The 17,500-nt window shown below is 41.5% G+C and overlaps 1 protein-coding gene across 1 annotated transcript in view; it reads right to left on the reverse strand.

Moving 5' to 3' along the window:
• Positions 1-13,814, reverse strand: part of stx17 (syntaxin 17) — an 18,508-nt gene extending 4,694 nt beyond the window's left edge. Inside the window, exons 1-5 of the mRNA XM_080427614.1 lie at positions 13,624-13,814; positions 11,879-12,082; positions 10,669-10,734; positions 6,484-6,810; positions 5,499-5,549 (exon numbers count right to left, since the gene is read on the reverse strand). Of these exons, the coding sequence (XP_080283740.1) occupies positions 5,499-5,549; positions 6,484-6,810; positions 10,669-10,734; positions 11,879-11,992 (558 nt within the window). The 5' untranslated portion in view covers positions 11,993-12,082; positions 13,624-13,814. The remainder of the gene's footprint in view (positions 1-5,498; positions 5,550-6,483; positions 6,811-10,668; positions 10,735-11,878; positions 12,083-13,623) is intronic.
• Positions 13,815-17,500: the final 3,686 nt, after the last annotated feature.

Here is a 17,500-nt window from a genome sequence, read left to right on the forward strand (position 1 = left end):
TGTGTGTGTGTGTGTGTGTGAGCTCTGGGTAGATTCGAGGGGGATTATATTGGGGTGGGGGGGTCGGGGGGCTGAGAGTTATTGTCTGGGGCTCATGAAATATTCAGAGTGGCAGCTGTCTGTGTGTGTGTGTGTGTGTGTGTGTGTGTGTGTGTGTGTGTGTGTGTGTGTGTGTGTGTGTGTGTGTGTGTGTGTGTGTGTGTGTGTGTGTGTGTGTGTGTGTGTGTGTGTGTGTGTGTGTGTGCGTGTGTGTGTGCGTGTGCGTGTGTGCGTGCACTGGACAGTCACAGTGACCAGACAGCAACGGGGACATGCTCTCTCTTTCTCCTTTCATTCCTCTCTCCCTTTTTCGGTCACATCCTCGCCTCCTCTGTCCTTCCATCAGCCCCACAATGAACCCAGCTGCCATTCACTCCGTTAGATCCAGCCGAGCAGTGATTCTCTCAAACCCCCAGATCGATCGCTGTCGCTGTCGGGTGGAAACCTTGTATGTCCAAAACTGTCACTATGACTCAGATATATCGGTGGGATTGGTAGCGCAACGTAAGTGTGAGGGCTGCATAGCGGCCCAAACTCTTGATATGAGGGCTGCATCGTGGCCCGAAACAAGCCCCCAGGACTTTTTGTGTTATGCTTTTAGCATTATTGTATAACTGTACCACTGTACTTTTTGCAAACAATTAAAAAAAAAACTCTAGTTTATGAAAACCACAGACAGATTTAACCACTTTCACTTTCAATTTTTTTCAAAAACAGCAAAAATAGCAGATCTAGAAGCTCACAAGGTTGTAGATCTGTTATTTATGTACCTGTGATGTGACAATAAAGCTACATTCTGATTCTGAAGTAGTAAATTAGTAAAGTAATTTACAAAAAAACTAAAAGTTGAAACAGCAATAATATGGATTAGGTCACCAATGTGATATAATGCCCCCCCAAAAAAACTCTGGTACCCCAATCTACACTGAAAAATCCTACTAACTCTCAGAGGTACAGACCCATACGGGTCCATTTGGTTCCTAACTATCATTCACACAGATAACCTGTGTACTGTAGATATGACTGTTTTACAGCTTCTCCTGTCTGCTGTCCTCTGCTTGCACATCGCAAAAGAGTTTCTAAAACGTCGCAGAGTTGCACCGTCGCAGTGCTTCTTTCTATAATACACAGTAACAATCCTCTAGGGGTGTGCCGACTAATTTCACGAAACGATACGATACGATATTGGGCTCACAACTTCGATACGATTTTGATACGATACGATACGCACTTTTTTATTATGAAAATATATGGGGGAGAAGAAAAGCAAATGCAAACAAATAATTCTGTTTTTGCATTATTCAGACATGCAAACTTGTAACTTTTCAGCTAAAATTGCCGTTTTGAATCCAAATAGGGCAATAGTGTGACACCTGACCCGAAAAAAAACATGTTGTCACCCTTTTCACCTCGGGGCTGTTTGCATGCCTGATTATTATTATTATTAAAAAAAAAATGTTTTCTTTTTTTTTCAAAACGATATATTTATTTCTCCAAAACGATACATATCGTCACGAAAACGTATCGCGATATATCGGCACACCCCTAAATCCTCAGTGTTAATTTAACCCCCGGCAGTGTAAAAATTGACCCGAAAAGGTCAATTTCTACACTCGCGAGGGTCAACAATAAGGACTTTGTTGGAGGAAGAAGTGCCTCCTTTCTTTCTGCGGTGTGCTGTCTCCCCATGATACACACAGTGTGTTTACGTTGATGTGTTGATCCCTTAACCCATTCAATCCGGGAACGCATCTGTGTCACTTTAGATTTCTTTGGCTATTCAAAAATAGCACATATACAAGCACCGGGTGCTGCGCTATGAGCTTGTAGATCTGCTATTTTTGGGAAAAGAATCGTGAAAATGTGTGAAAATCTTTGAATATATATACATATTTAAATAAAATCTTTGCTTCTGGGGGTCCCTGGAAAATATCTAAAGATATTTTGAGATGGGGGTCCGCGGCCAAATACATATAATTTTGGGGGCCCTTGACATGAAAAGGTTTGAGAGCCACTGATATTATAGCAACATAAATTTTTCAGAAAACTAGGGGTGTGCCCATATCGCGATACGTTTTCGTGACGATATGTATCGTTTATTTTAATTTTATATATAATAATAATAATATATATATTATTATTTTTTCCCCCAAAGTTTTTCACAAAGGTTCACGATTTAAAAAAAAATTGCAGATCTACAAGCACTCAGTGCCGCGCTATGAGCTTGTATATCTGCTATCTTTTGAATAGCCATAGAAATGACACAGATGCGTTACCGGTCTTGATGGGTTAAGGATGCGTCTGGCCCCAGAGACAATATAACATCTCCATGCCCTCTCTTGTCTCACTCTGTATCTTCAACCTGTCTCGCTCTCGCCCTCCTCCCTGCGGATAGAGTGATAATCTGAGCCGTCTGTTCTCCACCTGCTTCACCGTATGCCTCCTTCCATGTGTCTCCCCACATGGACAGCTCCTCCCTTCTCCCTCCTCTCTCTCTCTCTCTCTCATATCCCCCCTTGATCCTCCCTCTCTCCTCTCATCAGTTCATCTGAGGGCTTCGGGGGCGTGTGCTTTCAAATAACGCCACAAAAGGGTCAGATGCCGTGCCCCTGGAATCCTTTTTCGTCTTGTTTATTTGCAGACACTAAATTCTTCTGTTTTTAACTCTTTATGTGCTAATAAATGAAACCCAAAACTCAAACTCAACAATAGCTGATGACCCAAGAAGACTATGATGAGGCAGCTTAGCATGTTAATTAATTAGAAAAATGAGGCGTTATAGTGACTCACCTTTAACATTTATATAGACTACTATATGATTATTATATAAGTTTACTTTACTTACTTTATTTGTTTATTTAGACAGGACAGAGCATATTAATGAACGTCACATGAACGTAAATACACCGGATTTAGCAAAGATGCAAATTTTCATCCGCAGTCCTCACACAAAACAGAAAAACAGAAAAACAATAACATCAGAAAACAGACAAACGGTGAAATACAATTACATTACATCACATAGCCTAAAAAAACCTAAAATATGATCACAAATGGTTGCAGCTTTGGTTTTCAAGCAACCATCTTTTCACATTGAATTTAAAAGATTCATATAGGCCTACTTATTATTATCCAACAATTTAGCATCTGCAAATAAACAAGACTAAAAACTGCGCAATTAGTTCAGACTAAAATTTGGCGATGCCTCATCCATTCATTGGAAAATCGACCAGAAGAGAAAGGGGGGAAATAATAACTGTGTGAAAGGCAGCCGCAAACAGATGGGTGTTTTAAAAGGCAATCAAAAAGAACTAAGAGTGGCAGCCGACCTGCACTTTATATGATATAAATACAAATATAATAATTACGTCACGTCATCGCCTTGATATAACTACGCTGGTGTGTATGTTCTCATAGCAAACAACATCCCTGTCAAACATTCTGTCACTCCGGGACTACGAGCCAATGGGGCGTGGCCTCTGCCCCTTTTGCGGCGTTATTTGAAAGCATGCATTGGGGCCCCACCAGCAGTCACACACACACACACACACACACACACACACACACACACACACACACACACACACACACACACACACACACACACACACACACACACACACACACACACACACACACACACACACACACACACACACACACACACACACACACACAGATAGATCTTCCTGGAACCATTAAGGCCCTGACACACTGAAAGCATCATTGACGTGAGCGTCACTGACGCGGGTCAGGTTAGGCCACTTGTTCACAGAGGAAGCGTCAAATAGTCTCTATATATTTGGCTGCCAAACGCACACTGAGACTGTTGTATTGTATGTTACATACCTCAGTCATTCATTTGGCCTGGAGTTACGTTAATAACTCTTGCACCAGTGAATTGAACCTCTCTCCTTTCACCGACAACGTTCAGGAGAAGAGTTCAATGAGTCCCCGTTAGTAGGGTCACTCTCATCTCGTCTCTGAAGCCTGACTAGTTGGGAGTGATAATGTGTTGGTGGATGCGACACATGGCACTCCCAACGCAAAATAAACAGTAAATGAGGCGGCTCATATACTGTATAGTATGAGGCTCGTTATAATACAAGTATGCCTACACAGTTCAATGTTTATTTATTTTGGGGGGATATAACGTTTGACAGTTCACACCACAGAAAGGTAGACCATAAATCTTTAATTACGTATTTTCTACTGGATCATGTAACTTGGTTGTATCCTTTACAGCAGTGGTTCTCAAACCTTTTAGCTCAAGAGCCAAAAGAGAAATTAGATGTTTGCCCAGGACCCAAACTAGTCAAAATAGCAGATCTACAAGCTCAAAACACGTCGCTTCACACCGCGTTGCGAGCTTGTCGTCTGCTATTTTCACTACTTCTTAAAAGAAATACATTTTTATTTATGAAATACTTTTAAAAAATGTTGGAATTGTTTTTAAATTATGAAAAGTTGTGATTTTTTTGTTCAATCATTTGAAATAATACGAAAACAATTTGAAATTTACTCGCGACCCATAAATATTGGTCTGTGACCCAAACATGGGTCTCGACCCACTGTTTGGGAAACAGTGCTTTACGGCATGCTTACACTTCTTTGACATGGACAGTGGCTATTATATTTGTGAGCATGTTGTTGGTGGCATTTATGTTATTTGCTGCTGGATCACATCACTAGGCTTCAGTTTATACTCTACTGCATGCCATGGCATGCTTACCTGTCTCTGTAATGGACAGTCAGGACTCGGTAGAGTTAAAAAGCTCTATATTCCCCTAGTAATCATTGCCAAAGAGTGTTTTGTTCATTAACAGGGGTCTCCTCATCTCTCCAGGTCTTTAGTAAACAGAAAATAAATGTTCAGTTCTGGGTTCCAATTTCATCCAATCAGGACGGAAAACTCATACAGGATACCCTAAATACCCTAGATAAACAAGTGAAGTAATGAAACAAAGAAATGAGCAGACTGAAGCTGATAAATGGGTATTCTCTCCTGACTTGATGAAATTGGTGACCCACCTGTGAATGTATTTTCTGTTTACTTAACAGCTGGAGAGAAGGGGAGACCCCTGTTACTGAACTAACACTAACAGACTGCACTTTGACCACCGGCAAAGCGCTCTTAAACTTGAACCTGTTGGGCAGTCAACCCAACAGGTTTTTGGGTGCTTTGGTGTTTGATGCTACAAATAGAACCGGGCTCTGAAAGACGCGTCAACAGGTTTTGACGTGTCCACCTGATGCCCCCATTGTGGCTACAGCCGTTTACAAACAATGGGTGCGTTTGATGGCACACACGTGTGACGCTTGCAATGTGCCAGGGCCTTATAGACATAATAGAAAAGTCACCATTGACATGCACTTGCCCATGCATAGAGGTGATCTGATGTCGTTCCATTTAGTAATGCATGGAGCTCTGAGATGTAACCACACAGTAACATACTCACATGGACCAGCAAGGAGAACTCTGTCACCAGACCACTCAGCTCCTTCAGGTCCTATGACACAGGTGGTTGTAAGTTATAAGTTGTAATAAGTTCAATTTAGTTCCAAGTGTAAAGTTAGATTTTGAATGCACAAATGAAAAGAGAAAATATAGTTTGCACACTGGGAAACTTCATTCTACTAGTTTCTTCTTAACTTACAACGTTCCAAGCAATGTGCTAACTTTATTTTCTTTTTTCATTAGCTATTATCAGTTCAACACGTGAGCCTGGTTGGATGTGCGTTCCTTCACTTTCATAGCACACATAATGAAACTGTGTCATGAAAACTGAAAGGCGTCATTCCAAAATGAGACATCCATCATCTAAAAGTCAAATCCACATAGACTGATAAGCACAAACACATTACTGTGCCATTTAAAGGATAGCAGGTCATTTAAGTCAATGGTTGACAACATTTGTTCAACAATTTTACAGCACAGGTCCTCATTCGAATTATTGAACGATAATCTTATTTAACCAATTTAATTCTCCTAAATAAATAGTGTTTTGGATATAAAGTCCCATCAATACAGTGAAACCAAAACAGAACCAGGGAACTATTACAAAGGTCACTAAATACTGCACGTTACCAATATGTGTGCACAAAAACATATGAGAGGACACAGGGCCAGAACAGCGGTTCTCAACCTTTTCTGGATCAGGGCCCACTTTGAACATCTCAATAGCGTTGGCGGCCCACCCACTGCAGCGGACATGGGTGAGTCGCGTGCATTTTCAGGGCACGTTTATTTTAATGATCAATCAATCGATTGTATTCCGGCTTGGATCAGTGGAACCAACCATACCATGTCATGTTTGTAAACAAATATTATATAATTTTTATATTAAGTGTTTTACCAATTATGTGGGGGCCCACTTGCAATAGCTTCACGGCCCACCGGGAACCACACTTTTAGAATAAACAGTAACGTCCAGACAAACCCACCTCCTCCAGGCTGTCCCAGGACTCCGCAGCGCTCTGTTCAGGAGGGATCTCTGGGAGGCGGAGCTGCATTTGACAGACAGAAGCCGGCTCCCCGCCCACACCCGTGTCACCGTGGCAGCTGCTTGACAGACAGCCGGAGGACTGAGAGGAGGGCGGCGGCAGGCCCGGCTGAGGGACCGACCTGCTGGGGTGCAAAAGCAGAAAGTCTTGCACGGCGGCTGAGGCCCGATCTCTGATTGGCTCAACGAGTTTCTGCAGGTCCGGAGCGTCTTGGGCACGGACGCGCGCACACAGCTTCTCCATCTCCTTCATGTTGGCCCGCAGCTGCTGCAGGGACAGAGAGAGCAGGTTCTAGTTAGAGAAATAGCGATTCTCCTTTTAGCGATTATTCTATTGAATACCTTTACGATGCATTGAATAATCGAGAAGCACGTTTTTTTTGTAATAGAATTATTTTGAATATATATAAACAAATCGATTAACTACTAAAGCGTCATTTTACAATTCGTCGCACAACAATGTAGTTGAAAAATGAGCTTGGCGGTTTTTCTTTATTTTTTTAATTCTTTTGAACATTTTAAAAACTTTTGGCCTTTAATGACAGATTACCAAAACAAGGACCGATTATTAATCTTTTATTTTATGAAGTTGACGATTATCGATATTTTACAATCCATTAAATCGATTAGTTCGATTAACTGTTGCGGTCCTAGTTCAAGTCATTCACTGATATCAACCACCAGAACAGTAACACACACTAGTCTGGGACACTGTGCTGGGTGGTCCTCATCCCACCGTGCCCTGGGGGTGACAGGAGGATTACATCCCTGCCACCAGCCTGCAGGCTGAGGCTCAGGAGGTCAATGCACCACCAGTAACACAGCCCACAAACCTGGCTAATTACACAACATGAATAAACATACACACATGTTCATCAGCAGTTGCATTTTTCCCTCTCTCTGGGTCTGTCTCTTCCTAACTAACAAGCACGCACACATGCTCACACAGACACAGACACACACACACACATACACACTAGTTAGTAGATTAACACAAAAGAGGTTGATGCAAATGAACCATTAACACAGATTACTCCAAAAATATAGGGGATAAAACGAAACCAAATGAACCACATTACAGTGAATTGCAGACATTTAGCTGCTGTGCTAAAGGTGGGGCTACAGAGGCTGTATCCATCGCTCTCCAGGGATTATCAGGACTAACAGCGGTACACATCATCTATCAGAAGCTGTCTGTCTGCGTGTCTGGTAGGAGAGTGGTTCTCCACCTTTTCAGGCCGTGACACCCCCAAAATAATCATATTTGAACTCCCCACCCTGATATGCACTCAGTTCCACAGATAAATATTGTGAAAATAACCGATCTACAAGCTCACAACGCAAGGCGCTGTGAGCTTGTAGATCGGCTATTTTAAAATAGTTTGATTGTTTCAAAAAATTGTTCGCTTTCTTATATTATTTGGCTAATGTTTGACCAGTTTTTATAGTATAGTTTGTTGATACATTTTTATGCAGTAATGGTCTTTGTCTTTGTCACTTCACGGTCATCTGGGGACCCCCCAAAATCATGTGGGGGGGGGTCCCCACTCTATCTACAAGCTCCTATCTACAAGCTCACAACACATCACATTGCAACGGTTTGTGAGCTTGTAGATCGGCTATTTTCAATACAAACAACAACCAGCATCAGCCAAACCCTGGTAGAACGTCTGCCTTCTTTACAAACCACCGTAGCATTACTTACATACAATCATGCGACCGATAAACTAGTGTAATGTACCGGTAATGTGAAAGGTGATTGTGTTCCACAGAAAGCAGAGAGGGCCCGGGGTGAATGAAATTTAAAGGTTGAAAATAGATAAGGGAACTGAAATATTCGTCAGAGCAAAGGAGCCCACTTCCTGTGAAAACACATGCACGCACGCGCACATACACACACACACACACGCCAGACTAACCCCCTATGCTAGATTAACACCATGACCAGACATGGGAAAGCACTCCGCCTGTCCCTGGGGTGTAAGGGGTAATGGTGAGAGGACAGGTGTGTGTGTGTGTGTGTGTGTGTGTGTGTGTGTGTGTGTGTGTGTGTGTGTGTGTGTGTGTGTGTGTGTGTGTGTGTGTGTGTGTGTGTGTTTGGGGTTCTTTCACCTTCAGAGACATACTGGTTTCCAGGGTGGAGTATCCCCTGAGACACTTCACACCCATCACGTGAAAATACACACATACGCACGCACACACGTGCACACACACGCACACGCACACCCACAAGGTTCAAAGAAAATCGCAGGATGTGGATTTACCCTGAAATTGCTTCGCTAATATAACCCCCCCCCCAATTTTTTTTTTTAAAGGATTGTTTTTTTGTTTTACTTTTATTTAAAGCCTCACTATGTAACTTTTTTTTTAAATACAATGTAATTTTATCCAATCATGATAGACTACAATACAACTTTTGGGTTGGTTGTATTTTGTCTCCCTGCTCTTCTATTGGAGACATTTAGATGGTGTCAAAGGTCACACGAATTTTGACCTGATGGGTCAGGATTCAATGTATCCCCTGAGCAAGCAGGAAGGCTCTATTAGCTCAATGGTAAAAATGTCAGCACTTGCGCAGGAAAACGGGTTCAAATCTGGGGTAGAAGAGGAAAGTTGCATAGTGCAGCTTTAACCGCTTATTTTAACCCATTGAGACCTGAGGCCGATTCTACACGTCTCCTAAATCTCAACAGTTTTCTGAAAAACGTATGTTTCTATATCAGTGGTGCTCAATCTTTTTCATGTCCAGGACCCCCAAAATGATATGTATTTGGTCGCGGACCCCCATCAAAATATGTTGTTCCAGGGACCCCCAGAAGCAAAGATTTGAGTTAAAAATGTTCGCTTTAAAAAATATATATTCAAAGATTTTGACACATTTTCAAGATTTTTCAAAAATAGCAGATCTACAAGCTCGTAGCGCGGCACTCGGTGCCGCGCTATGAGCTTGTAGATCTGCTATTTTTGAATAGCCCAAAGTGTAAAATAATGCTTTTTAGCTCAAATCTAAAAATGACACAGTTCCAGGTCTTAATGGGTTAAGAAAAGATTCGTATTAACATGGAAGGCATGTCAACACCATTCTCTGGCACCTGCAGAAAAGACCCAGAAGGGCAATGGAAGGAGTGTGTCCCTAACATGCATGTCTTTTGGTGTGGGAGGAAACCGGTGCACCTGGGAGGAAAACTCACGTCAGCACATAAAACCACACAGGCACCCGGGTTCAAACCCAGGACCTCTACCAGTGTCTTACCTGCTAGAGTGCATATCATTAAGGCTCAGTCCTTGAACAGCAAACCCAGGTTCCAATGCGACCCTAAGCCCTTTCCTGCATGTTTTCTTTTTTTTGATTGAATACTTTATTAGTCAGAAATGTAAACGTGGTAGAGTCAGACATTAAGGCTAAAAGGCTAATAGGATAACACAAAAGGGTCCTGGGGTCGTGTATTCAATGCATCAACATAGCCTAAAACATTTACACAATAATACATGTCATCGACTAAAACAAACCATTATATGTACAAAGGAGAAAAACGGCAGCAGTGAATGACACCTCCTTTCTATGGGAATTTGCATTTACCTCCCCGTGCGGTCTCCTGATAGATAGGCCAATTTAGAAAGAAACCAGTGATTCACATGTTTTAATGGACGGTGTCAGGGCATTCCACATTTTGGTGGCAGAGTAGTAGAAGGAGAATTTTCCCATGTTTGTTCTATATTTAGGTAGTACCGAAGTACCAGATCATTGTCTCTAGTATTGTGGCTGTGTGTGTCACTCACTTTGGAGAAGTAGTTAGTCAGTCTACTATCTCTATCAAATAATACCTATAATAATATATTATATAATAATAATAATTATCAAAAAAATAACAATCAGATTGGTAATTGAGGCCACTTACATACACATACAACATTATGTAACTGTCAATAAAAATAATCCTGTTTGTGATGGTCATGTGTGAACACACACACACACACACACACACACACACACACACACACACACACACACACACACACACACACACACACACACACACACACACACACACACACACACACACACACACACACACACACACACACACACACACACACACACACACACACACACACAATGATATACCTGCACAGTTCTGGTGGCATTGATGTGCTCTTGATGAAGACGATCCCATTGTTGGCTCGTCTGGAACTGCAAGAATGATGAAGACATGATCAGTCATAGATCTGAATGTGATTCTGTGTGTGTGTGTGTGTGTGTGTGTGTGTGTGTGTGTGTGTGTGTGTGTGTGTGTGTGTGTGTGTGTGTGTGTGTGTGTGTGTGTGTGTGTGTGTGTGTGTGTGTGTGTGTGTGTGTGTGTGTGTGTGTGTGTGTGTGTGTGTGTGTGTGTGTGTGTGTGTGTGTGTGTGCCAGATTACAGGTCCTTCCACCAGACTCAATCTTTCTCTGTGGTAACCTAATACGTTTCCTCCTCATTGTCTGCACCATGACCACACTCCGGTTACTGAAACTCTGTCACATATTCTGGATGGCTGCCATGTATATAAGGGAATGTACATTGCTAGGCACGACATAATTGTTGACCTATTAGTTAAGGACACAAGTTCTATGTTTCATCATCTGCCCAAATGTATAAGCACTCTTGTGTTTCAACTACCATGTTCATGTGCAATAATGAAAATGATGCCTTTTCAGATGTCACAGCTAATACACCAGATGTTGTCGTTGTTGTTGACTGTTGAGGACAGTAGAGAAGTGACCATTTTGGAAGTGGCATGTACATTTGACCACAGCCTGGAAGAGGCATTCCTTACCAACGTCTTAAGGATGGTATTATAGAGCTTGGTTACAAATGTAAACTGCTTGTGTTCATATTTGGAAGCCTCTGTAATGTCCATAAATCAGTTGTGAGAGGCCTGCAGATTGCAGGAATGCCCAAGCCAAGAGCTAAGGCTGTTCAGTGTCTGTGATAACTGGTAGTCGCCATATATGGAGGAGGCGATGCTTCCTGTACCTGTGATCTGTATCCTGAAACACTTCTTATTGAGTTTTACCAAGTTTGTGCATCTACTATTGTTTGTGTTCAAGAATTTGTGTTAAATGTGTACGCAAATAAAGATGTTAAATGTGTGTTTGAGAGAGACAGACAGACAGACAGACAGACAGACAGACAGACAGACAGACAGACAGACAGACAGACAGACAGACAGACAGACAGACAGACAGACAGACAGACAGACAGACAGACAGACAGACAGACAGACAGACAGACAGACAGAGAACACAGTGTGTGTTAGATGGGTTTTCATTGTTCTGTCAGATTTCTGGCCATTACCTTCAATATGTTACTGTGATGTTTCTGCAGTCTTTCCAGGTCTGTGGGTAGTGCCACTTTAATGAACTTGTGGATTGGTGCCTCAAGGCGCCTCAGTGTCAACTTGTTGGCCATGAGACCAACTGACTGCCAACAGGCAATACCTGGGTCTAGGTCACACAATTCCCCGTCTCACTGGTCTGTCTCCATTGTCACCCCTATGCACTGTGAAAGTCAGAAGTGTGTCATCATTTTAGTCAAAGATCATTGTATAGACAGGGGAAGGGTCAGCGAGCGAGTTCAAGTTCCTCGGAGTACACATGGAGGAGGAGCTCAAATGGGAGACACACACACCACACACGTGAGGAAAAAGGCTCATCCACAGAAGTGGCACGCTGGGCAAGACCTGGGATGTTGGTTGTCTAGGAAGTGACATCCGGAAACGGTTGAATTTGACGGAAGTACCGCCCAAGGAAATGACGTTGATGCTTTACAAATCTGTCAACATTATCCGTGAATGAAACGAGTGCTGTGATTGGTCAAAAAATATCGTTTCCGGGGGAACCGCGTACGACGGAAATCCTACCCACACAGGACTTCCTAGACACTCGCTGCTTTAGGTCGTGACCAGGCTCTTCTCTTCGCAGATGAGTGAGGCTGGGACCGAGGCTACAGAAGTGGTGTGTTTAGTAGATTAAATTATTGTTAGTAGTGATGTACCGATACCATTTTGTCTGGTCTAAATAAAAATAATTAAATATATAAAACAGTAGTGCAACATCAACTGAAGCATTCAAAATACAAAATAATTGATTACTGTAAATTACATATCATCATGTGATGTGGTATGGGAATGGCACAGACTGCCATACTCACCGCTACCGATACCAGCATTTTAGGCAGTATCGGCAGCTTTTCCAATACTGGTATCAGTATCGGAACAACTCTTAACTGTTAGAACTATATCCAATAACAGTGCATATAGATAAGCAAACGCATCGCCAGATGGAAATAGCCTACCACTATTTCAACTTCAGCAGCATTTGGACAGTCTATGACCATGAGTTTAGGTGTCATATTTCTAGGTAATTTGGATGTTACCCTTCTTGTTTAACCGGTAAGTAAAACTGGGTGTTCACAAACACATCAAATATCACTGTAGTCTGCAACACTTAACATGCACATTTTAAAATGTGCTTCCATTTTTATAATCGATTCGTATGGATAGAGAAATCATTTTGTAGACTTGGATCAAGACTATCATAGATGTATTTGATCGAGTCTGACTTTTGCTCAGATACGAAAACAAAAGTCAGACTCGATCAAATACATCTGTGATAAGCCTTGATCCAAGGCTAATCATTTAGAGTTGGTTCAGTTGGGTGTGATTTCTCTTCTGTGATTTCTCCCATTGCAAGCTTTAATACAACTGCCATAGATGTGTAAAGCTAAGCTATATATACCACAGATACTATCAGCCTTGGATCAAGACTATCATAGATGTATTTGATTGATTTTTTACATCTGCATATCTATATAATCTATGATAGTCTTGGTCCAAGGCTAAGATTCTATGGCATATAGCGTAGCTTTATACACCCTGGGCCTATATGCAAAGTAGTGTAGTGTAGTCAGTGTAGTATATTGGAATATCTTTGGTAGAGCACAGTATACTATAGTGGTCAAGACAAGTTATTACAACAATAGTAACGATAGTAGTTACTATTAACAAGGCAATATGGCGTAGTAAACATGCAATTACTCACCGATACAAATTTTGAAGACGATTATTCACCGAAAATTGCCAAGATCAAACCTGTCAAGACGTTGTCATTTCTGTTTCGATTTTCGATTAGGTTTCGGTATATATTTATGGTGTAACAGTACGACACATTGACACTTATCTCTCTAGCCTCTCTCTCTCTGTCTCATGGTCTCTCTCTCTTTCTCTCTTGTTTGTAAACAACTTATCTCTTCCTAGTGCGCACAGGAATTGTTTCCGACACAAACCCACGGTCAGAACATGTCCGTTCCCCATGATTCGTTCCCATCCCATCACAGCACGGGGCCACCACAGTCAGCTAAGTTTTGCTAAAATTACACAGAACTCTTCATTAAAGTTGATGTGGGCTATTGAATATTCTCGGCAAGGAGATGAGGGATTTGATTTGATTTTCCTTTCGCCAAACTGTCAATTAGATTTTCATCTTTCAGCTGTTATGCTTTGCACTATTGACAGCACGAATACACACCATCGATCCAGTTGGAGAAATAACATTGATTATGTGTGCCTTCACTGCCTTGACATGTGCGTGTCGTGTCGACTGTCGTGTGGTTGTGTGGTTGTGTGTGCATGAAAAGCTCACAACACTCTGCGATGTGATGCATTGTGAGCTTGTAGATCTGCTATTCTTGCTATAAAAAAAAGGTATAGGACATAACAGAAAAAAAGTATAATGACATGCCCAGAACAGGGAGGCTAAGTGATTCATGAATATATGGTTGCAGAAAGAAAACAAGTGTCTATAAGTGTCAATCTAAAATCAGATTAACCTGCTTTAGAGGTGGCGGAAATTTTGAGGTTAAATGTGAAAGCTAGGGGGTGGCAATTGCCATCCCCTGCAACCCCAAATGACGCCACTGGTGGCCTGGTCCCACATGAAGCAATGTGTGGGTATATTGCGTGTCTACGTCTCTCTTTTGGAAGTAGCTTTTACCTTTGACATTTAGGCCAACCCCCCACACACTCAGTCTTCAACAGATCCTCAGCAAAGCGAGGGCCGCTATAAAGGATAATAAACATCAATAGGGGACTTTTAATAGAGTTGATAAAGGGTCGTAAATCCTGCTCTATGTTATTTATAACTATTTGTAGTTAAACAGCTGAAAACCCAGTGTAAAAAGGATGAGACGAAATCAAAGACAGACACAGGCCGGTTCTCAAATTAAAAGGTTGACATTGTATTAAGAGAAAGAATCAATCCACGAGGCACCGTACAGCAAAAGTATCTCTCTGCCATTACAAAGACAGGCAATAGTATTTATACACAAGTTGGAGTCCGGACATCAGATATGAGGTGGATCCTAACGATTGGTTAAGACCCTCAGACGTCAGATCATATTGGATGAGCTGTCAGGCATCAGGGTGTCATCATAATAAGTTGTTGTTCATCTTATAGTATCCTTGTGTACATCTTATGGTTTCATAAACAAGTTATCCCTTCGATATCATAGGACATGTGGCAGGTTTATCTGTGACAGGGTGACAGCTGACAGAGTAAATTAGTGACAATGTCAGGTCATACAGAGATATAGGTCGTGTACAGAGATACAGGTCATTAGGACATTAGATCACAAAGCGTTGACCAAGACATGTTTTTACTGATTGGAAACCTATGGAGCCGGCCCCAGATAGCTATGGAGCCAGCTACATGGCCTTGGTAGGGAAAGTATAGTAGTTACAGAAAGCATGTTTAAAGTACAGGCCCAAAAAGACATCACTATATTAATTTGACTGGTTAGATCGATAGTTCTAGATCATATCAATCTGGTCCACAAAACATATGTTTAACTCCATCACTTGCCCTTGTTGTTGTGTGTGCAGTGGTGGAAAAAGTATTCACATTGTTTACTCAAGTAAAAGTATCAATACTGCAATGTATAAATACTCTGGTACAAGTAAAAGTCCGGAATTAAAAATGTACTTGAGTAGAAGAATCATGTAGATTGTCCCATTTCACAACTAAAATCTATTAAAAAAAATATATTTTGAAAATAGCAGATCTAGAATCGAGGCATTGTGAGCTTATAGATTGGCTAATTTCAAATGGCCAAAATGTATATGCTGAAGTGGATATGTATGTTTGGTAATAATCAAAATCTACAAAGTAATTATAGTAACTACATTTTTCAAATAATTTTAGTGGAGTAAAAGTATAATATTTGCCTCAATCTAGTGGAGTCGAAGTAAAAGTAATGAAAATTGGAAATGCTCCACTGAAGTAAAACAACTCATAATTGTACTTAAGTACAGTAGCCTACTTGAGTAAATGTATACTTAGTTACTTTACATGTGTGTGTGTGTGTGTGTGTGTGTGTGTGTGTGTGTGTGTGCGCGTGTGTGTGTGTGTGTGTGTGTGTGTGTGTGTGTGTGTGTGTGTGTGTGTGTGTGTGTGTGTGTGTGTGTGTGTGTGTGTGTGTGTGTGTGTGTGTGTGTGTGTGTGTGCGTGCATTCGTGCATGCGTGCGTGCGTGTGTGTGTGTGTGAGTCCACTTCCAGGGGGCCTCCCAGGGCAGAGCTGCAGACAGAGAGGGTGGAATGAAGCTGACAGTGAAAGTCTCTACACCCACATCATGCACCCACACCAACACTAAGACTAATGTTTGGGTTCACACATGTGTCAGACACGTGAACCCAAAGCGTGTGTTAGTCCAGTCGTGGTTCTCAACCTGTGGGTCGGCCACATGATTTTTTTTTTTGGGGGGGGGGTCCCTGAGGATGATGACAGTAAAGACAATTTAAGGACCTTAAAAACAAAACAAAAAAACAGAAAGAAAGAAAGAAAAGAAAAAAGACCATTACAGCATCAAAAGTAATCAACAAACTATGCTATAAAAACTGGTCAAACATTGGCCAAATTGTCAAATAATATTAATTATTGTGACAATATTTATTTTCACAATATTTATCTGTGGAACCGAAATGTACTGCCTCAACTCCTACAAGTCCAAGTGCTTGTCAGGGTGGGGGGTTCCCAGTTGAAATATGATTATTTGGGGGGGGTGAAAAGGGGGTGAAAAGGTTGAGAACCACTGTGTTAGTCCATGTCTGAATTATTCTATTTTGAATATAATTATGTTTTTCTTAATTTTTTCCTCTCTGGATACAGGTCCAGTGGACAGGACACCTAATACATTGTGGGCACCTCAACATTAAATTGATAATGTAAAAAAAAAGAAGTAAAAAAAAAAGAAGAAGAAGAAATGTATGCTTTGGTCGGAAATGAATAATGTAAAGTATACATGATTTTAACATGCACAGGTACATCATTATCAGACCTAAATGCACCCTTCAACTTCTAGTTTATCCCCCAAATGACTGGATAAACGGCACGTGCAGGTTTTGTATAGCAATTTATAGAATTTGTAGAAATATTGGGCCTTTAAATGTAATAAAATAGAAAATGTATGTATTTGCCCCCTCATTTGTCAAATAAATGTAAATATAAAATTAATAAATATATATTTTAAATGGTGCCCAGTGTTCTCACTGTTCGGCTGTGCGCGTGCATTACACCTAGGACTCAGGTGCTATCCGTCCCAAGCTAATCCAGGAAGTTTTGTCAGCAGGAGAGGAAGTCACCAGGGAGCTGAGGCTCCACTCCATCTCTTGCATCCGGCCGGGGGTCTGCCTGGCTGCTTTTTAAAACAGGTTGGGAGGAAGACGCCCTGTTGGCTCCATTGGTTAAAGCACATAGACTTGTGCTAATTAAGTCATAGGCTGGAAACCCAAATGCAGTGGTGGACAGTAACTATAAGTATATGTAGTACTGGGTGCAATTTATACATTTTTCTTTGCAAGCTTTTGAAAGCTTTTACTCTGTGCTTTTGACTCCACTGCATTTTTAGGGAGGGACTCATGGGA

Source organism: Gymnoscopelus braueri (genome assembly GCF_963280865.1).
Source record: "Gymnoscopelus braueri genome assembly, chromosome: 4".
Classification (NCBI taxonomy): domain Eukaryota; kingdom Metazoa; phylum Chordata; class Actinopteri; order Myctophiformes; family Myctophidae; genus Gymnoscopelus; species Gymnoscopelus braueri.